The 22,767-nt window shown below is 34.1% G+C and overlaps 3 protein-coding genes across 4 annotated transcripts; 2 read left to right on the top strand and 1 right to left on the bottom strand.

Annotated features, from left to right (window-relative positions):
* The first annotated feature begins 3 nt into the window (after positions 1 to 3).
* LOC128187264 (leucine-rich repeat-containing protein 23-like) lies at positions 4 to 6,932 on the top strand. 2 transcript variants are annotated; one of them, XM_052857578.1, is made up of 9 exons: positions 4 to 151; positions 451 to 563; positions 1,080 to 1,333; positions 2,812 to 2,942; positions 3,481 to 3,617; positions 4,023 to 4,099; positions 4,380 to 4,534; positions 5,144 to 5,165; positions 6,720 to 6,932. In XM_052857578.1, exons 1-9 carry the CDS (start codon positions 20 to 22, stop codon positions 6,722 to 6,724), a joined length of 1,026 nt encoding a protein of 341 aa, XP_052713538.1. In that variant the 5' UTR covers positions 4 to 19; the 3' UTR covers positions 6,725 to 6,932. The 2 variants fall into 2 exon arrangements, with proteins under 2 accessions (XP_052713538.1, XP_052713536.1); XM_052857576.1 differs by lacking the exon at positions 5,144 to 5,165.
* Positions 6,933 to 7,126: 194 nt separating this feature from the next.
* On the bottom strand, positions 7,127 to 10,416 carry LOC128187263 (platelet glycoprotein Ib alpha chain-like). Its single transcript, XM_052857575.1, has 4 exons — positions 10,263 to 10,416; positions 9,203 to 9,577; positions 8,700 to 8,846; positions 7,127 to 7,650 (listed from the first exon to the last, which is right to left on the bottom strand). The coding sequence occupies exons 1-4, from the start codon at positions 10,324 to 10,326 to the stop codon at positions 7,175 to 7,177; spliced, it is 1,062 nt and encodes a 353-aa protein (XP_052713535.1). The 5' UTR covers positions 10,327 to 10,416; the 3' UTR covers positions 7,127 to 7,174.
* Positions 10,417 to 12,609: 2,193 nt separating this feature from the next.
* Positions 12,610 to 22,314, top strand: LOC128190394 (uncharacterized). The gene is made up of 14 exons (XM_052862428.1): positions 12,610 to 13,070; positions 13,957 to 14,089; positions 14,972 to 15,111; positions 15,659 to 15,767; positions 16,696 to 16,771; positions 17,370 to 17,531; positions 17,792 to 18,017; positions 18,255 to 18,401; positions 18,814 to 18,967; positions 19,705 to 19,815; positions 19,979 to 20,048; positions 20,680 to 20,870; positions 21,178 to 21,315; positions 21,686 to 22,314. The coding sequence occupies exons 1-14, from the start codon at positions 12,877 to 12,879 to the stop codon at positions 21,770 to 21,772; spliced, it is 1,938 nt and encodes a 645-aa protein (XP_052718388.1). The 5' UTR covers positions 12,610 to 12,876; the 3' UTR covers positions 21,773 to 22,314.
* The last annotated feature ends 453 nt before the right edge of the window (positions 22,315 to 22,767 follow it).

Below are 22,767 nucleotides of genomic sequence, written 5' to 3'. Positions count from 1 at the left end.
AACTTTTAACTTAAAAAAGATGTCGGACACCGAAGAACAAATAGGAGAGGAGGAGGAGGAAGTCAAGGGTGGGGACGAAGAGGAACAGTTAGGTGAAGAAGAAGAGAAGCTGGGAGAAGAAGAAAAACAAGAAGAGGAAGAGGAAGAAGAGGTAAATTGAAGACTCTCTCTCTCTCTCCCTCTCTCTCTCTCTCCTATCATCTATACATGCAGTACAATTACCACTGCAGCACTATATCTGTGGGACTTTATATATTCTACTATGTAAACAAGCAAATACACAACTCCTATGAAAAACACTTATTTTAATAATTAACAGTTTTACACCAAATTCATAAAACTGCCACCATATTATTTGTTTGTTTTTTTTTTTAAATTTTATAAGAGATATTTGACTGACACACTGGCTAACAAGTATTTGATAAATGTTCTAGATCAATTGTTTTTTAGAAAGTTCCTGAAAATCCATTGACAGAGGAAACTGTTGGAGAATGCCTCTCACTGCTCTGTAAAACTGGTGATGGTTTGGCCCATGCATTTGTCAGATTGGATATACATGAAAGGTACAAATGTACAATGATTTATGCTATACGGTGTGACTGCTGTTGAAGAAAATATCCAAGTGCAGGATATGTTATGTTATGCAATTGTCCCTTGCATTGACTGAATAAAAAATTTATATTTGGTCACATTGCCTAATATCGCATTACATGCATTTATGAAATGTGAATTCATCTGAATTACATTATATTTATTGTTCTGCACAAACATAAATGGTAGCTGCAGAGCAATCCGTAGCTTCATGGGAAATTTCTACGTCATGTCAACCTAAGTTTTCCTGTAGAGCTACAGATCTGCAGCTATGACACTTCATTTGTCAAAATAGCTTGCTTGAGGCATCAATTGTGAAAATATGATACAGGATCATTGTTATGAAATAATATAAGCAATATTAGACTTGAATGTGAAGAGTGTTCAGCAATTTTAAGCTAATATTGAACGTTGTGATATCTGATAGTGTTTCATTTGTTTCAACTTAAAAACTTTGATTTATATTAATCTAAAATTTCTTATTACAGAGAAATTACAGATATCAGTATCTTGAAAGCCTTTATTCACCTGAGATACATTGACCTGAGTGGGAATAAACTAAAAGATATCAGTTCACTTAGTGTTTTAACTCATTTACTGACATTGAAAGCTGACAATAATTTACTTGTGTCAGCAAAGTTAGAAGAGATGCCATTCTTACAAATTGCCAGCTTCAACAAAAATAAAATAAAATCACTGGAAGGAGTTAATCACCCAATGTTGGAACACCTGAGTCTGAATGGTAAGACATATTGCGATCAAAGGGAGGAAACTCAGAGTTTGTTAAACAAAAATGCATTGATATTATGATATGAAAGTTAGAATGCTACACTATAATTTTATTTGATGGAGAGTATCTCCTCTGAAATATTATTATTTCATTGTTCAAAGACAAATTTCAATGCTTTGAACTTTTAAAATGAAATTTTCTGTTATATTTTGATCCTGTTTGAAAAAAAGAAAATGAAAATTATGTGATAAAGAATATAAGGTTGTTTAATTGTAATATGATCTATTAATTATCTTAAACAACCAGTATAAAACAAATTAGTGACTTAATGTCAAGGAAAGCTATTCACTACTTACAATTTTTATATGAAATGATCAGGAGCAGTTTTGTTTCAATTTAAGTTGGGTCATATTTAAACAAGCAAATTTTAGCTTAACGAGGCAGAGTACAGTTCAGTACAGTTTTTGCGCAGCGTTTTATTTGCATTGTGATGTCATCTTTTTGCTTGGTTGACGCCATGGCGTTATGGTTTCAACTGCAGATATTCAGCAAAAATTGGCTTCAACTGCAGATATTCAGCAAAATTAGTCGAAATAAGCTCATTTGAGGCATAAAATTGATGTTATATTGTAGAAAAAACATAAAAGTCTTGAAGTATAAGCTATGTTTGGGCTCGAGTCAAAAACGTGAAGAGAGTTCAGCAAGCCTATAGTCCTCTGTCATGTTTTCTTACCCCACCTAAATATAGCTTAATACATGATGTATTTTAAGACAATAACCATGTATTTTGTGTTAATGACACTTGATATGTGATGCTATATATTTATTTATTACTTATATAAATATGTCTGAATGTTTTAATGATACTGTAAAGTTCACCATTTCCACCTTTGTCAAATGAAAAATTGTGATTATCTGACAAATCTGGGAAATTGGGCATACAAAAACAACTTTGATAAGACCCCAGGAAGAAACCAGGGGGTAAAAGGTTTTTTTTATTTGACCATTTAATGCCTTTTAGCAATAAATTTCAAATGTAGAACAGATAAAGAAATCCCTAGGGCAGAAGTTTATGTGCAAAATTGATACCGTATATTTCAAGCAAAATCCCATAGGGTCCTATGTTAAAAATTAATAAACTTTGAGATGATACCCTAAACAAACGATGTGGTAAATGTCCGATTTTTTCATCTTAAATCATTATGTAAAAAATTACATTAAAAAATCTAGGGCAGAACAAATTAGACCTGGCCTCGTTAATTAAATTTGTTTTTAAAATATAATTGTCTGATATTTCTTTTCTATGCAAGGTGAGAGAGAGAGAGAGAGAGAGGGAGAGAGAGAGAGAGAGAGAGAGAGAGAGAGAGAGAGAGAGAGAGAGAGAGAGAGGCTCTGGACATGTAGCTCTGGAATTACCAATATATTGCTGTGCATGGAAACAGTAAACAAATACTTTTATTATATATGATTTTTAATAAATTTTTTTGCAGACAATGAAATAAACCAAATATCAGGTCTAGATCCAGTTAAACTGTCCCGTTTACACACACTGGAGCTGAGAGGAAACAAACTGGAGACCACAGAAGGAGTTTGTCTTCCAAATCTGAAGAACTTGTTCCTTGTAAGAAAATGGAAATATTTCCTGTTTTTTTTTTATATTGAAGAATTCAATTTTAACCTCAGTAAAAGTTCTTATTTACACATGGGGGAAATTTAAACTAGACAAAAACATAATAAAGCTTTTAGCCTACATCCAAATGCATGCTATTTTGATGCTATGGACTCATTTGTTTTAAGAATGCTAGGTGATTTGAATTGACATACTTAGTTAATGATTTACAGTAAACAAATCAACTCTTATGGGCACTCTCTATCTCACTCTCTCTCTCCCCAAAAAAAATGGTTTGTTGAATTACAAAGAAATTTAAAATCTTGTAATCTACAGTCATATGGAAACTGCTGTAGAAAGGGGAACAACTCGTGTATGGAGTGCTGCAATACAGTATTTTATAGCCATGCATATTATATACGACAGCTTCATAAATGCATTCTTAATAAGTGTAAATAACTACTTTTACAGTTTTGAACATGTTAATTTTATTCATCGAATTTTATGCATATGGAATATGTAATGGAACTATATATTTTATCCAATACAGGCAGCTAATACAATTAAGAAAGTTGAAGGCATGAACAGACTTCAGAGTTTAACCACTCTACATCTGAGAGACAACCAGTTAGAAGCTTTAGATGGATTTGTTGAGGATTTAAAGATGCTACAATACGTCAACTTCAGGTGATTATATATGCCACTAATGATGCTTCAGATACTGAAGCAATCAGTTCTCAAATGAAATGTGAAATATCAAGTTTGATCCAATAATTTGCCTTTTGCATTTAGACATTATCCAGCTCTTCAGATCAAGTTACTTTTATTGAGATGAATTTATCATACTTTGCAAAAATTACGAAACGGTCTTTTTTTGAATCATTTGTACAGTGTTTGCTTATTTAACAAAGGCATTTCAAAGGTACTTTATTTAAAACATGCTAAAAAAGTGTTGTGATATAGATTTTAAAAAAGTATAGTTTGGTGATTTGGATATCAGATTACACTCTGGAAAATTAAAGATAGTGATAATTAAGAATGAAATTTGATGGTTATAAAATAAAAGTATTTTTCATATACTATGTTTTACAGAGGAAACAACATCACATCACTAAAAGAATTACAGAAACTTCAGCCTCTGCCAATGTTGAGAGCTCTGGTACTATCAGGTATGAAATTTATATAGGCACAAACAACACATTAACAGTACATATATGACCTTTGGAGCAGGAGCTAGCTTATACAGGAATCTCATAAAGAGGAGGCAGGATTCAATTTTTCCACAGTTTTAATGATTATGATTATCCACCTCAATTTTGTTAATTGGCAAAATTGGCCTGGATCTTCATGTAAAATCACTGAATACCCTTTTTTATAATATAACCCGAGTTTGATTTTAAATTGGATTTTTTTTGACAATTTTTTTATGCTGATTTTCCTTTCTGGCAGAGAACCCTGCTGCTGAGGAGGAGGATTATCGCCTCGAGGTTCTGATCACTCTGAGGAAGCTTGAGAGGCTGGACAAGGAGGAGTATAATGATGAGGAGCGCGAGGAGGCAGAACAGATCTACGAACAGAGGCGACAGGAGGAGCTGGCAGCGGAGGTAGGAGCTCATTCAAATAAGACTTGTAAATCTATTACACATCAGATTTATGCCAGATACAAAATGTGTAGTTTGTGGCACTATGCCAAAAACTGTCTGATATTATTATGAGACAGAACTGTAAAGTCATATATATATCTTACACTTGTTGACTCATCTGAGACAGTACGATCAGGGCTGCAACGGTTTTATATATATCAAGTTTAATATAGGACAGATGCAAAGCTCACCAATGTCAGACAATCAAAAGTAAATTTTTAGAATGAGTGTAAGAACATATAAGGAATGATGTCACAGCATTGTTTTAATTTGCAGTCTTACAATACACTACATGTATATACAGGATCTAGCATCTCATGTGGAGTCACCTCAGTCGAATTTTACAAGTCTTATTTAACTATAGATTTCTGAAGTAGGATTCTCACACTGACACACAGAGGTGCTTCATGTTAAAAATATTTTCTTAATGATAAAATTATCCCATACTCTATGATTAGTTTTATAATTAAAAGAAATATTTTTAACGTCAAACACCAATGCACTGACATTTTCAATAAATGTGTTTTGAGATAAGGTTTCATGTTACATGTAATTACCTTTGAATTACAGAATACAACAGAAGGAGAGCAAGGTGATACATATGTATAATGTATAACTGTAGTGATTGCTTCAATGGAAATACACTCATTCTTGTTGATAGAACATGTAGAACAAATGTACTCTGGCTGCCTCTTTTTTGTTTTAAGGTTGTTCAATCCTCAGAATGCTAAAATTATTTGTGTTCAAAATTGTTATCATATCCTATTGTATGTTCTTCATAACTTAATTAATCCAAACTAAAATTATCATACATATTTTTGAGTAAATTTCCAAATGTTTCACAAAGTTAGAGCATTTTGCTATGCTGATTTTGATAAAAAGTTAAGGAAAAGTGGAGAATTGTGTAAAATATTAAGAAAATATTAAGAACTGAAAAACATGAAGAAATAATGTTGCTTTGTTTTACCAATGAACCGAAGATTACTATACCAATTTGTAATTGAAATGTTCTTTTTATATACAGGTATTAGCCTTTTACACATTTTCTTTTATAAATATATATGAAGCTGAATTAATGGTTGTTTATGCTAATGTTAGTCCCAGATTTCAAGAGTTATTGAACTACATCTATGCTGAGGATTGTTCAATCTTTACCTAATGTCCTATAAATAGTGCTTTGATGCTTTTAATTGCTCTGCTTGCCTTTTGTACGATGTGGGAGCAGATCTGTAGTGCCATTCTTGTGTATCTTCTGTAGTCTGTTGGTTATTATGGTGGCTTGTAGTGAAACAAATACATTATACAACTTGGAGTCTTAACATTCATATTTATCTACAGTAATTTGAATTGATTGAGCTATTAATTTGTTTGGGATCTTTAAAATGTACTGATATAATCTTTTATTTAAACATAAATCAATCTTTTGGTAAATCATTGTCCTGACACCCTCTGAGGTGTATAGTGTATTTGTAACACAGATATATATTAAATAAATGTATAACATCAACCTACCAGTACACTTGTACTTGGTCTGTTCTATCTCTCTTCTTTTTTGAGTCATGTATATACCTTCTTATTTTACATGTACACTTGACTTTTTCATCGTGGTGGATCAGATTTTATTTATGTCAGACAAGTATTTATATATGTAAGATGATTTTCTAGGTCAATATATAATACAGACAGCAGGAATTTTGATGATTTTTTATCTTTGAATAACGTAATTTGTATTTTAAAAAAATTTAATAATGCATGTAGAGGCACCCATACAGTAGTTGAATAAAAATAAATTTTAAAAAAATATATAGGTAATGATACAAAAGAAAGTAATCTGTATGTAATAAACTGGAGTACCTGAAAATTTTAGTCTGCAAGTCATGTTTTCTCCTAGCTTAGCTGTATTTAATGATTAAACTAAATTCTCTACCCATCAAATTGTGTCTTGCAATCAAAATTAAAATGAATTTTGAATTTATGTTCTAATAAATATGGTTGCAGATGTAGCCTTAAGGGAAAATTCTCGTTGACATGCCTATCCAAATTTACCCATAAAGTTATATATCTGCAAGCTAAAGCAAAGTTTGGGCTGATGAATTGTCAGATTCGATATGTGAATACTAATTGCTGGATTTAATTTTCTTTGTAGAATGAGGAAGGATCAGAAGCAGAGGAGGACTAGAGGACCAGTAAAAAATAACACCTTTAAAACCGCAATAGAAATTGCAGAAAGTGTCTTTGAAATGAAAACAGCTCACATCTGACATGGAAAGCCAGTGTTGAATTTGTGAACAAATATCTGTGATATATTATTTACTGTACAATATCTGTTTATAGAAATTCTAATCACATCTTTTTTTTTCTTTTTTTTTCAAGTGAATAAAATCTCTTAATCTACAAATAGCGTCAGTTTTATAGAATTATGCTTAGGTTTTTCTTTTTAAAGATTAATACAATTTTAAACCTGTACAAATGTCAAAATTCAAAATCAACTTTGAATAAGTACTATATATGTTACATTGTATCTCCTTCATCTCATCTTAAAGAATTTATACCCTCAATTCAGATATTTAATAAATGTATTTCTTAAAATCATTCAAAAAATTAAGACCGTTTTCCAATTATAATAATCCCCGTTTCTTCCTCAGTAGTTGTTGTTGTTGGCATTGTAGTTGTTTTGGCTTCCGTTGTCTTTTCAGTTGTTGTATGTTTTGGTGTATGTTTGGATGCCATGTGATGTTTTGTAGTGATTTCTGGAATTGGTTCCGGTTCTGTAGGTTCTGGAGTGGGTGCCGGTGTTGTAGGTTCTGGAGTGGGTTCCGGTGTTGTAGGTTCTGGAGTTGTAGGTTCAGGAGTTGTAGGTTCTGGTGTAGTAGGTTCAGGAGTTGTAGGTTCTGGAGTTGTAGGCTCAGGAGTTGTAGGTTCTGGGGTTGTAGGGTCAGGAGTTGTAAGTTCTTGAGTTGTAGGTTCTAGGGTTGTAGGTTCAGGTGTTGAACTTTCAGTTGTTGGTTCAGTGGATATACTTTGTGTTGTAGATGACACAGAGTTGGAGGTAGTTTCAGGAATAGTAGCATTTAGTTCTTCAATTAAAAGAAGTTTGTTAAATGTATAAGACAAAGTGTTTAGTGTATATGAAAGAGGCATAACAAGTGGTTGCTTTTCAAAGATAACATTATCTGAAGTGAAATCATTTTTTGTGGTTACAAAAAATATTGATTGAAAAAAAACCTAAGTGTACTGGTTAAATTATAAAGTAATCCGTTCCTTGACCTTTGAAATAGCGACTTAAAAAGCAACAGGGATCGTCTACTACATAAAGGGTACCCGTACAATGAGTTAGAAGTTTATTTTGCAAAGCGTTCTTAGATATTGATTGGAAAACACTGAGTCATCTGGTGGATGCCTAGCTAGTCTAAGGGTAATTTGACAGTTTACCTAAAACCAAGACGTGTTTATATTCTCCGTAGTTTTCCGATGATGCTTTTCCAGCAAATACTTATTTTAGTTCAGCAGGTTGTATACATGTAATATGACGTTCGCTCTAAATACTAGGTTTCATTATATGATGTAGGCGCAAAGCAAGTAAGCACATCATTTCAATTTAATCAAGTCAGTGATTGACTATTGTGTGAGCATGGTATGCTGTATGGTGCTCCAAAATGATTACTAGAAACAATAATGTAAAGATCAGTTTTATGATAGTCGTAGGAGTGAGACAATATCATGTGCTCTACCCAAACAATTGACGCACGTGTCCAGAAAATGCATGGGATTGAAGTTTGATATGAACGGATTTCTTGATAATCTGTCAAAACTTAATTGCCAAGACTCGTCACAGTATAAAAGCGCATACCAAAAGAACAATCGAATTTTATATATTTTTTTTTTGCAATTGTGACAGGTACGTAGCATTACTTTTCAAAGTGGATGGGTCAGACAAAAAAGAAGAACCAATTGGCTTGTATGTTCTTTCTACTGATGAAAAAGCTTGCTCAATATTTTTGAAATATGAAACTCTCGGGCCAAATGATTCCATTTTTGTTACTTGCCCGCGAGACCACGATTACAATGTGACTTTGTTTTCATAATTATCCTTTCTGGACAACTTTTTCCAACTTCGTATACCTACCGAACTCACACACCCATCCCAGCTTGGTAGTGTTACATGGGAAGGTGCTCCAGTCCTGCGTGTCGTGACTGTAGGCCACACAGTTATCTCCCAGGGTCCCCATCTTGGGCTGTCCAGTGTGCCAGTGTTTGTAAGTCTTCAGTGGTCCTTTAAACGGTATCAAACGAATATATATATATATATTGATGATTGAAAGCAACAAAGTCATCTTCGACAAAATACCAAATTTGCCAAACTTGCAAGAAACGTTATTGGTAAATGTCATTCGAAAACGGTCTTTAAAATTGATTTTAAATTTGAAATATAAATCATTTCTCAAAATTGGGTTTATGTGACAAGATTCAAATAATATTTCAGGACTGCGAAACGAATCCCATATAGTTTGATTTTAAAGAGATCTTTGATAAGATTGTGTTGAAAATCAGATGCTCTGTATGTGCTACCGTTTGAGAAGTGACGTGTGCTTATATGGACAAAATATGGCGTATTAGTTAATCCTGTACCATTAATCCAAGAGAAGTTGCCCGGAGTAACGGTGTCAGAGAGCCCGACCCAGATGTACGCATCTGCATGACCCAGGGCTATCTGGTCTCTCATACCCAGGTAGAAGTTCTCCAGCGATTGGTGGATGTTCATCAGGTTGCCGCCATTGCTGGCACAGTCTGCTTTGGCTGTGAACCAGTCAGCTCGGTCGGTGATGACGAAGGTATAGCATCTTTTGACGTAACTATAGTACATCAGGTACCTGTTCCGTTGAAGGTGTTTTGGACATAGCTTATGGGCAAAATAGTCCAGCACCACTGCTTTGGTCCCTTGAGCAGAGGTGGCACCTTTAGTTGTTTTCACGGTTGGTTTTGGCGCCGAAGTGCCAAAAAGACCTGAAAGTGAACAGTAAACTAAGCTGCCTTTTGGTACATGCGTAATTAATTGTCTTTTCAAATAATGAATGGTTAATGGTCAAAATTAAAATATTTTAATGCAATAGTTTAATCGCGATACAATCAAACAGTTAAAAAAATTCCCTTTTAGTTGGTTGTTGCAGATAAAATACTTAACTGACGTAAAGCAGTTATAAGAGTAACGAGTTTTTGTTCGAAAAACCAATATTTTTTCGCATATATGGGAATAAACGGACATTGTACAACTTGTGAGGGTTCGGATTATCTTTTAAGGAGCAAAGATACATATAGCCATCAAGTTACCGATTCCGAAAATACGTGTGCATGCACTCCCTTTAGTAAATATATGAAAACTTTCTTTGTATATATAATATGGTACTGGAGAGAAAGATCTTTGAGCCAAACTTACATATTTTCTTGCTTCTCCCATTTCTTGTTTTTGGTTTTTAAGTAACCCCTCTCCCCCATTTTAGGAGTATTTGGCTTTCATTTCAATAAAAGGTAAGAATAACTAGTGCAAAGTTTGGTTGCTATTGATTCAGTTGTTTTAGAAAAGCGTTCACCGGCAACAGACGCCAGACAAATTGTGATTTGAGAAAATACTTTGGCTGCTATATGTAAGGAGTAAGAGTATAATTATTCATTCCATAGAATAAATACTCACTGTCAAAGAAAAAGGCATGTGAAACAGTAAATGTCGCCAACAAAATGACCAGTCCAAAGTTCATTTCGACGCTGTCCTCATACGGAAATAAGACTCTTATCGAAGATGGCGTGCTTGTAGAAATTGATATTTATAACAGTATAGTGGTCACAATGTCACTATATGAAATAGTAAGAGGACAAACAGATAACAGATCGGATGTACCAACGGTCTAACTGACCGTTTTTCCATTCCGCAGAAAAATTATCAACATTATAATTATTTTCATATTATATTACAGATTTCGTCGTATGTTTAATCTTTATCATAAAATTTATAATGCGTGTCACAAGGTGATTCTAAGATAAATTCATTTTTTATCATATTGATCATCATTTTGCTGTTCTATGAACGTATTTTCTCGTGTTGTTTCTTCTGGTTTCTTGATTTTGTAATGAGAATCGGCATACTTTGGCTTTCATTTTGTGTAATGTATTGTGATGGACCTCGGCCAGAGCTTCCCGTTCCGCTCCGATTTGTAGCATTTACCCTTCTATCAACTTCCGTAGTCCTGTTCCACATGTACCGACTTAAGGACATTCTTTGATATCGTGAACGTTACATGGATTATGTTTTCTTGGTTTTCCTCAAAGCTTCGTAATATACATCTTGAAAGACGGTATACACAATGGAATACTTTAAGAATTTTGGGATGTGCGCCTCCTCTTCTTTAAAATTGGTAAAAATGGTACAAGCGCAAGCGAAATAATTTGGTGTTTGTCAAATGTATGGCAGTTAAAATTACAAGATTTCATATCCATAATATAAATGGGGAGAAAACGAAGAATACCAAAAGAAAGCAATAAGCGAAACAGACGTTTAATCAGCTGAAGCATAAATATATGAAAATACCATTTAATATGAACGCAAATTGTATAAAAATGTTAAGATTTCAGTTTTTTGGACAATTTAGGTATAAATAAAGCAATGCACAATTAGTAAGATACCAGATGATACCGACATGTATAACTTCTTTTATAAGATATAGGCAGTATTCAAATTTGAATGCAATAAAACGAGGTTTTATTATTATTTGAACCAGTGTTTTAAAACAATCACTCGTAAATCAAATGTATTAAGACTGTTGGGTACTTTGAATAATACATGTACATGATATCTGGATTTGAATCAACGTGTTTCAACCAAAAAGGTTCCTGAATACTTCGAAGCAAACACAAACATCATTATGTAAGACTTACATGTACATCATATCAATGTTTGAAAATACTGTATACAGGGTTATTTTGCCCCTTGTTATTTTCGCTCTTCTACCCTTGTAAATAGTTTCACCCCGTCTTGAATTCGCCCGCTGACAAATAGGGCGAACATAGTAGAATTAAAATCAGTCTAACTGTGAGTTTTAGTGACCCAACAAGATCTTCCATTGAATACAACATTTTAATTTAATCAATTAAAAGGAACATTATAGTGAAAGCATACGAACTTATAAAAAGTAAAATGATGAATCTTTATAGAAACATTTCGGACTTTTATGTACATGTATTTTTACTTACTTGTGCTTATAACTATTACTTCTTCTTGATCATAAGCCTACAATGTCTCACTCTTCATCCTGGGCTATTTGTTCCCGCTGTTGTCATGGCGTTCGTTTTCTTTTGGCGTCGGATCTCTTTACCAGGCGTTTCCTGAGGCGCTCGCCAAAATCCCATATACATGCAACACAAATTCTGGCGAGAGTTCGCGAACACTCTCACGTCACAGGTTCTCCCTTTATAAGCTTTTCTCGTGGGTTCCAGGATAGGATTTGCTCTGTCACTTGGACAGTTAATGTCTTTTCATGTCCGTCATCTTTCCATATGTCACTCATCGAAAGTACATAGTATGATAAAGAAACAACAACATAATATACTAGTAGGGTTGAGCAAATTCAGGAAAATTCATAAAAGTGTTTTCTCATAAAAGAATTGCATTTACTTAAACTATTTTATATTTTCTTAATATGTATTAAATTATGATAATAATATTACATGCTATAATGATATATCAGGGTTGTCAATAGCTGCAGATCTGTAGCTCTCTGGTTGAAAAATTCGGATAGACAAACCTGGTTTGTCTATCCGAATTTTTTCAACCAGAGAGCTACAGATCTGCAGTTAGGTTGTCAACTTTACACAATAACATCAAAAAACTGTATGATCGAAAACGTTTATTATTTAACGCGTTTTGGGGAACCAATTCTGCATCACGTAACTATATTTGATATAATAAAAAAAAAACTACGTAACCCCTTTGCTTCACGAACCGTAAATGTAATCTTATATTTGTACAAATAAAGAGAATGGCAAAATTGAAAAAAAAAATGACTACGGTCGCGTTTCTGTAATGAAGGTTTTTAAAAACCAGCTGAATATTTGTTATCTGGGACTTGAAATGAACATGACTTGCCTTTAAATAATGATTTACACTTTGGGTTTATGGAGGGATAATATTTATATCAGACTGATACAAGCAAGCAGTGCGGCACTTGAGGTAGTACATTCCATGTGTGATCATGACCCACTTCTCTGCGAGCCGAACGCAAATAAGTCATCTGCACTTCAGATGAATATCTAAAATGAGTTGGGTGAATCTGATGACATTTCTTACAACGAGTTTCATAATTGTCTCTTGCTCTGTCTATATGAACGATGGTACCCCCGAGGACACCGATGCCTTGTCTATAACGAAGACTGGGTTTTGCTCTGCAGAGTTGGAAAGCTATGGAGAAATTAACCTCAAACCACTGACCAGAAGCGACGGACTTCCAAGGTAAGATTTTTGTCTTCACTCAGTATAAAATATAAGTTATCATAATTATCATATTTTTGTTGTCCTGCCCAGTATAGCACTAGTCATGATACCTTCATATCAGATATTGACCTTGACAGCGAGAACACCTGATAAAGTGATTCAAGTTCAATGATACCTGACCCACTTTTTAACACTATTATATATACTTGTCAGTTGTGTACTGACAGTATATGCAACAAGACTAAACAAGCCCGAGGTAAAACTAAGTTACTTAGAATTACAGAGAGTACTTGACTTGCACAAAAATAAGATTTATCTTTTTGATGATTTACACACTCGAATGCATCATATTTCCAATGACAATATATATATATATATATATATATATATATATATATATATATATATATATATATATATATATATATATATATATATATATATATATTTTTGTTTGATAGTTTATTATCCATATAGTTTTGACAACCTTCATCAAATATATCTGTAAGATGAATGGGCTTAGAAAATGCACAACATTCCTCATACAAGTAGCAAATAGGAGGTAAAACGGTGGGGGTGGGGGTGGGGGTCTCATCTGGTTTCTATATAGATACTTTAACTACAACACGACATTCTTTGGATAAGTTTTAAAGACGAGATCGGGGGATAATAGTCTTTCTTTGAACTTTATATCACTTTGCATCATAATTAAATAACAAGGCTCGGATTAACAAACAAAATCTTGTTAATAATGTTGTACAATGCTTTATGGTATGAGATTTGGAATGTTTCTGTTGTATATGAAAGACAATGTTTCACCTCAATTTGTCAGAAATATACATTGTAATTTCTAAAATTATCTTGGTTGATTTGTTTTTCATGGAATATGATATGCTTATTACAGTTTTTATTCTACTCTAACTTCCCATGGAGAGTCGTACAATTATACGTTTAATCCCTGTCAGCCATTTAACGAGCCGATAAATCCTCATCAGGATGACGGGAAGCGATTTGGGGATGGATGTAACTATGTCACGGTAAGGAACATCAAAACGCTTTGTGCGTGTGTATGTGTGTGTGTGTGTGGGGGGGGGGGGGGGTCAGAAAATCCTATATACTTTCTTAATTATTTCCAAAAACACCAGTTTTCGTATAGTTCAAGCAATCATTTCTAAAAATGCTTTACCGAAATTCTACAAAAATATATTGTAAGGTATAAGCTGTGTGGATTTTTATGTGCTGAATATACATGTACATACTTTGAACATGCATATTCATAAGATATAGCTCTTTTAAATACATATAATATGACCATCCTTAAACAAACGTTAGGATATAATTTTGATCTAAAATGAAATCTCGTAGCTTTTTTTTGACATACTTTAAACATTAGAAAATGAAAATAAATCTAATTGATATACATTTATATGCATTCTTGGATGATATATAATCATATGTCCATATACTGTGGTTATGAAAAAAATCGATCACTTATATTTTAATCGATACATTATAGTGGGTCGCCATTACTTCTCGTCTAGGAAACGAAATTATCTGTTCGACATTGATATCTTTAAATATTTCTTGTATAACTCATTTTGGATATGGTTGTTCGGTTAATTACATAATTATAAATGCGTTAAATTCAGAGTGTTTAGTTTCTTAAATTGTAATTTGTAGCAGTTAACGGTTTGGTTAAGTTGAACTAACACCATAAGGAATTGTCTTTAATCAATGAAACTAATGCTGTAACTTTTCAAAAAGGTATCAAAATATAACTATTACATTCTATTTTATTATATATTACATTTGACTTCCAGATCAACGCAAAATGTAACTAAAAAGTCCAATGTATTGCAGATTGTAAAATCGACGAACTCTCATCATTGTACAATTGCTTTATGACAATTTATTTTCAGTTATGTAAATTTACACATGAAGCTAAGCGGTACTTCTACTACCCCTATGGTATCCAGAATGAACAAAGCCCGGAGTTTTCTCTGGAAGTGGACAAAAATTCCCAGACACCCACCGTCATGATGACGTACACTGGGTCTAGGTTGGTACTCATTTTCTTAGCAGAATACTGAAAGTTCTAATGCGTTATTCGTATATTTTTACGTGATTTTAAGTCATAGCTTTATTGCCGAATTCTTTTGTATTCATAGCATTTGCTCAAATAGTGAAGAAGGATAACCTTAATACATGACACATAATTAGAAGTACATATAATTGAATCCTTAACACAAATACCACACGTACATGTACATATCATATATGCATGTATACCGTAACACACGAGGGGATCGGATGCATGCCAACATGTACTTGTATCATGCATATGTCTTATGGTTTACAATGCATGTTAAACACATGGACAGAAACAACAAGTTTTAGCATAGTTACATAATTGAGAAGGCGGGAGATCTTTGTTGCCAAGATACTTGTTTCTTAAACATGTCATGATATTGTTTGAAGTTCATATCAAACTTTTCTCTGTGAAAAAAAATTGTGTCTTGTGTACATGTACCTACATTCTTAAAAGTGTATATTTTTTGTTTACATCATGTCTCTAATTGTACCTGAATGTTGTTTTTTTTTTCAAGGTCAATGTCAACAAAGAAAAGTCGTATTTACCTCAAATGTAACCGGAGCCTCCACGACCCAGAGGAGGCACGCTTCATTCTGCTTGTCGACAACCCTAGAGTTGGAGTGGTAGGTCAACGCGAGTAAACAGAAAGATGAAAAATTCAAAAGATTTCCCAACCACATCTATGCACCGTTCTTGTCTGTGAAAACACGATCTTGATTTATTTATTCATGTGCATGTAATGTACCTGTCTGTATTTTGAAAAGAACAGGCAATTGTTTCTGCGACGTTCACCAAATAGTATAATGTTACATGTATTATAAGAGTATGGGGAAAATTTTGCAGAGGCAATTGCTTTTAAGATACTCTTTCGTCTCTGACTTTTTAAAAAAATATCATACAGTGACTTGTTTGGCGACTGTGAGGTTTTTTAAGTTTAAGCAAATAAAGAACATGCAGGGTATACAAGATACCCCTCTACCTTTAGATCAATGAAAACATGCATCTTTTCAGCGATAAAAATTGGTAGTATAAATTTCATATTAATGCATATCAAGTTTGTAATTGCGTTTTGCTAACCCGACAAAGAAATCCAACTCAATATTTAACTAAACAATTTTTAGTGGATCAATCTATATACTATTGTAACTGAATTTGCAAATTTAAAGTATAAACAAATTTAGATCATATTTTAGGATGTTTTTATTAAATTGGTGATTCACGATGGATATGAAGGTGGCGACATTGTAGAAAAAATACATAACCCGGGTTAGGTTGTAGATTGCAGTCCTGTCGGTCTTTACAGAGCTATGAATAATTGAATTGCAATCAATTTTTTTTTACGAAATAGAGCGAATCAGTCCTCCAAACCTAAACAATCAGGAATTTATGAAGGGAATAAAAATACTATAAAATAGTACTAACACTTTCATAGTTCTCTGTGATTTCATACACTCAGTCGCAAAGTCTTTTTTTTCCCCTAATATTTGAAGAGCCCTTTTAAAGAATTTCAATATTACTTTAAATGAATTAACAAATATTAAACAATTTCAGGAAGCTGAACTTCACCACGTATGCGCATGTCCAGGGGGATGTAAAGGTGGAAATCTACCGGAAGCTGGATCACGTGGTAAACATTATTTAAATACCTTTACATACTACATCTTCATCCTTTTCTGTAACGATGATACATTTTTAGTTTCTGTTCTTTTTAACATTAGCGCAAATTTAATCAAACTTGTCTTGGCGCATATCAATTTTTTTAAAAACGAGTAATGAAATTTGATTAGCGGTAAATGATAATGATTAAATAATTATATCAGCAAGATAGTTTGAAGATGTTTCCAGTTGTTGCAGATTATGACTAGATTGTGGGGGGTTCAGAAATGGGGTTCATAACTTAAACATAGATTTATAGGACAAAATTTTCTTTTACGGTAAGAGCATCGGGACAACTGTAGAATTAATTTAGAAGTGCGCTAATGTATTTTAAACATATTATGTTTGATGAAATAATAAATAGATAAAATGTGCTATGAATTGCAAATTTAAATAAGTTTCTGTATGTGTTGCTCTGTTACCCTTTGCATGGTTTGTGTTTTTGTGGTGTTTGCAAACTGTGAGAAATGTATCTTAGAGTAGTTGTAGCCGGTTAGTAAATTGTCCATTTTCTAATCCACTTCGTTCCATTTTACTGCATTATGAAATAATAATGTATTTCCATTCAGAAATAAATGGGGAAGTAGCAGATTCCAAAGACAGTAGCGGCCACGGTACAAAGATCATTTTGATTCTTGGCGTAAACATTGGGATTCTGGTGTTAGCGGGATGTGTAGGAGTCACTTGTTACAGCAAGCGAGCCAACCTCCAACTCTATAACAAAATTCCAGGTTATTCTTTGAGACCGATTCTAATAATTATGTGCAAAATGTTTTAAAATGCCAATTAGCGAATTAATTCTATAGCATCAATTCTCTATAGAATTAACTGAAAATTCAGAAATGGAGTTATCACTGTAAATAAACGTTATCCGACGTCATAAATGATTCAACATCGAGAAAGCGAACATGTCATTATATGGGGAGAAAAATAACCAACCGTTTCGCACAATCATATTTTAAATTCTCTATAAGTGTATTTTTCATTAAAGTGAGAGCCACAGCTAGTCACGTGGTTACTATGGACAACACTGAGGCTCTACTGGACCCTGGGGCCAGTAGCCGTCCTTTACCGATAGTTTCACCACCGACAGACCCCCGAGCCTCCGCCTATAAAGACTACGAACCCGATGCTAACAAAAATAGAAACAAAAAGATAAATATACCTGTGCTAGATAATTGCCTCATCTCTAATGAGTCCTTACAGCTTTCTCAAAGGTAATCACTATTGTGTGTTGTAGGTGATTTTTGTGTTTTTATATGCACCTAAGAATATAAATTTTGCAGAAAAATAACCGTAACGACATTTACTAAAATGAGTCTGTATGTGTGTTAAAGCAAACTCTGGGGACGCGTCAATGTAATTTGATTTAAGGTTATTAATCTATTGAAATAAAGTATATGGTTTCGGTAATATGTATATTTTTGTAAAGATTGGTGAATGATTGTTTATAGACTCGGCGGAGGAATATACAGTGATACTAATGTCGGTGAGTACTGCGGAATGAAAGTTGCCGTGACCAGGATCACTCTCAACATCCATGACGACCAGATGAGTCAGGAAACGTTGAACTGGATGAAGGAAGAAGTATGGGGGCTAAGGTAGACCGAACATACAGTTAGATAAACCAAACTGACCGATGAAATTTAAAGATGAAAAATTTAAACTTCTTTCCATCAAAAGTTTAAAATTTTGAAAAATCTAAAGGTTTTGGAGCAGAATGACAGTTGGTCAGACGGAGCCAGAAAAAAACACCCCAAAACAATATGGGCCTCCCCCAATCTCTGGGGCGTAAACTCCCCGCTTATGTTGAGAAAATTAACTAATTTATGTCAAGACGTCTAAACAAATGTATTATAGATTGAAATTTTAAGACGTTAGTAGAACTAATCAACAACGAATTTACAGAAAAAAATCATAACGCACCAATGCATTTATTTCAATTAGCCAACAAAGTCGTTAGTTGAATAATAGATAAAAAAAAAATTCAATTCGATTTTGTGATATTTTTAGCCGTCAAAGACATCGGTATATAGTGTCGATGCTGGGTATATGTGTAGACAACAGACTTCCTTACATTGTGTCCGAGTTTGTGGATGGACAGAGCGTCAAGTATTACATCAACAACAGCACGGAATCCCTCACGTGGCCACAGAGGGTCAAAATAGTAAGGCACTTCACATTAAGTATTCAATTTTGCAATTTATATAAGCAGCTTATGATAATAAACTGGCTATTCAACATCTACACCCCTCTTGTAATGGGCAAAATATTATACTGCATTTATGCTGTGCCTTCAGCAACCCCAGATAAAAAAGACGACTATTTCATGTATGACATCGTCGGATACCCACGGGTGATGGCGTCTTTTACTTATGTGATAAGTAAAAGACGAGATCACCCGTGGGTATCCGACGATGCGTGTATGATTAGTACGATATTTAAGTTGATTAAGAGGGATGGGTGTTCGCGGCCATTTTTGGACTATAAATCTCATTGAGAAGTAGGGTTCTGTATAAAGATTCAGGAAACTACTGTACACAGGGAAATATTCGCAATCGTTTTATTTCACTCCTTTTGCCCTTGTTGTCAACGGGTTTATTGAAGACTTGGGAATGCCAATGTCTCAAGTAATCTATCTTAAACACAACTATGTCTGGGCTACTTCAAAACGGAGCGAAAGCATTTGCAAGTGAGGAAGGACGAAAACAACACGGAGGCGAATATATCCCTGTATACAGTATTCACATTTTAAAGTTAAAATATTGGAAATTTTTCTTACTTAATGTTGACCGTCGTTAGTGGCTAATAATAAAATCCTATCTTGGATATGACGGTAGATCTGATGGGTAATTTGTTGACTATCCAGCCTCCTAAAGTTATATTTTGGATATCCATTTGCAGTGCATGCAAGCAGCCGATGGCATGGCGTACTTACATTCATCGAAGCCACCCACACTACACAGAGATCTGAGATGTGCCAATATCTTTATTAGTAATAATGACGTTGTAAAGGTAAGTTGTCTCAGTCTTTCGTAAGGTTATTCTTTAATGAAAATAATCAGGCTATAAATGGAAATTGAGAGTTTTATATCGATAATAAGGCTAAAAAGCATGCACACACACATACATACTATTTTTTGGCATCCATGCTGAGTAGAGTTGTTCTTTATTTTAGGTTGCAGATTTTGGTCTTGTAAAGCTAATACAGCCACTCAGAATGCTGTGTGATCAAGAAGAGTGTTGTTGTGAGTGTCGACTGTAATTAACTGAGAGAAGTACCTCAAAATTTCATCGCTTCATACTTTGCACAGTATGCCTTCGCGCTAACGCATTTTTGCACAAAACGACATCGCGCAAATACAACATCTCGCAACGCGTCATTAGCAAAACACCGTTGTGCCTACGCGAGTTACGCTGCTATCGCGCTGTTACACTACTTGCCGTCGCGCAGCAGAACAGCAACAAGCGAATTTGGTCATGGCTTGTTTATCAAAACTGAGCACACATTTCAACAACCGACCTTAACGTACACAACGCGCCGTTGCGCAATTACAATTACAACTTTCCTTAATAACTCGCTGTCACGCTGAATCGAAATTAAGAGAGCGGCGATACGGTGAGATTATGACAGCGCAATGACGACTTGAGTGAAGTTGCTTTTGTGCATTTGTATGTTTTATGACAACAAAAAAGCAAGTTGTGCAAAGTTGTTTTGTTGTTAAAAACTATGTTAGCCCAGCAGCGATTTTGCAACGACCTCATCAGGGAACCACATTCAGACTTTTCTGACAGTGAATTCTGCATTTTTATTTACTAGACTAGTACACGTCTTTGTCGCTGATTAACCGATTGACATTGATACTGAATTCATTTCAGGTCAAGGTATATTCAGTGGCTGTCCATCTTCCCTGCGTTGGACCGCCCCTGAGGTCATACAGAATCCGCGGAGTCTGGAGAAAGACCCCGACTCCCCCCACACGATATATTCCGACGTGTACTCTTTCGGGATGTGTATGTGGGAGCTGGCTGTGTGCGAGGACCCATTCGGTGACATCACAGAACAAGAGGTGTGTGGGGGGGGGGGGGGGGCAGAACTATTGGGGAAATAAGCCTATCGAAATAGTTTATTTATCGTGAATTAAACGTTAAATAAAAAAAGTTGTATAGCTGGAGGAGGTATACTATTAGGGCATTTTCAATGCTAAAAGTTTCGCCACAATCTTCCATTTTCCTTACCCTTTCAGCCAACCCTCGATAAAATATAAGGACTTTTTGTGTATTTTTTAGCATAACTGGTCAAAAACTCGTAAGAGACCGTAATAAGCTAGCAGATCACCTGTTATACTGCATGTATATTTCGTTTGTTCTTTACAGGTGATGGAAAAAGTAAGACAGGGGACGCGCCCGAGCTCTGTCCCCAGTGAGTCCTCCAAGGAGATCATGCCGCAGTACGGAGCCTTAATGCACACCTGTTGGAATGCCAACCCAGACAATCGACCTAAATTCACACAGGTATGATGTCAAAATGGAAAGAATTTATTAGAGTTGTAAGCTAATCTAACTGAGTTGTTAAACAGTTGTTTGAAGTTTTGAACGAAAAAACAAATAAAAATCATGCCAGAAGGAATTTTTTAAGAAAGTGATGTTTTGTTACTTTTACTTTATCTTATTAAATTAAACAATTTTATGATAGTGTGTAAATAAATACTTCGTTGTGCACTTCATTTAATTCATAAAACGTGAATGTAAATAGTCATTTTGTAGCTTCCGCATGTAAATTGACTCAAAATATGGTAATACAAGTTGCTATGGTTTAATTGAATTTTATATATTTCAATCGTTTGTTCCGGAATGATAATGAAGCTGATTTTTAATACTATAGGTGGCCACGAGATTGAAAGAAATCCTGTCTCCTGCCAGAACTTACCAAAAGAGTGTTATCACGAAGAAAAAACAATCCTCAAGTTGAAGTCGTGTTTTTGATAACATTACATTTGTACATTTTGCTACAGTGATGACAGATCCTATGTATTCGAGACAACGGGGGGAATCGGAGTTTGAGATATTGAAGTTCAACTGTACCAATACACGTAAAAGTGCCAAATTAACTTCAGTAAATCAAATGGAGGAGAGCTATATAGGGATTCGATTAGGATGTTTTTATTGTCAAATTGTGTCATTTGTAAATCACCCAGGTCATTCATATTGTTCATTGTTTACACAACACATGCACATTTATTCTCTTGTCATAGGGCCTATTTTCAGGTTATATGTTTCATTTTTATCGCTTAAAATTTGCCATTATTGTTTATTGATGTTTTTAATTGTACATGTATATGACGTATCATTCAATGTTTACATTACACATCACCTACTTAGGTATGAATTTGTTTGAATAAAATGTATTGAATCGATATAAATAATCTTACACAACATGAGTGAATTTGGTTTTGCTGAAAGTCGATCCCTTTGTGTGTACAGAGGCAATAAATAGCGCAGTAAAAATCTGAACAGTGGTTTTTGAAATGTGACTTTTTCTAGCTAGTCATAAATTGTATTGAAAAGAAGAAATCCAAATGTGACCAGGTTCCCATTCCCATTCAAACAAAACAAGTGCGCCTAACAGTATGCATGAATTTACGCAAATATTGCAAATGATAAATGCTTCTTATTTATTAATAAAATAAATCAAATTTCAAAAATTTTATATCTGAATAACGGTATATCAAATAGAGTACCCTACAGCAAAGCAGGGCATTAACTGACGTTTTTAAAAAAAATCTTAAAATCTGAATAATAAAAGCTTTCTTTGGTGATTCAAATTCGGTATGAGAGAGGCGACAGCTTTAGCGGGTTGTGTAATTTTTTTCTGCAATGATCGCTATCTTCATAACCCGCACGAATCATCAAAGAAAGCATTTTATTGTTTATATTTACATATTTCTTTTAACAAATTAATTGTAA

The sequence above is a fragment of the Crassostrea angulata genome, chromosome 6, assembly GCF_025612915.1.
Source record: "Crassostrea angulata isolate pt1a10 chromosome 6, ASM2561291v2, whole genome shotgun sequence".
NCBI classification, from domain to species: domain Eukaryota; kingdom Metazoa; phylum Mollusca; class Bivalvia; order Ostreida; family Ostreidae; genus Magallana; species Magallana angulata.
The sequence above is the reverse complement of the archived record's forward strand: the minus strand, read 5'-3'. Positions and strand labels throughout refer to the sequence as shown.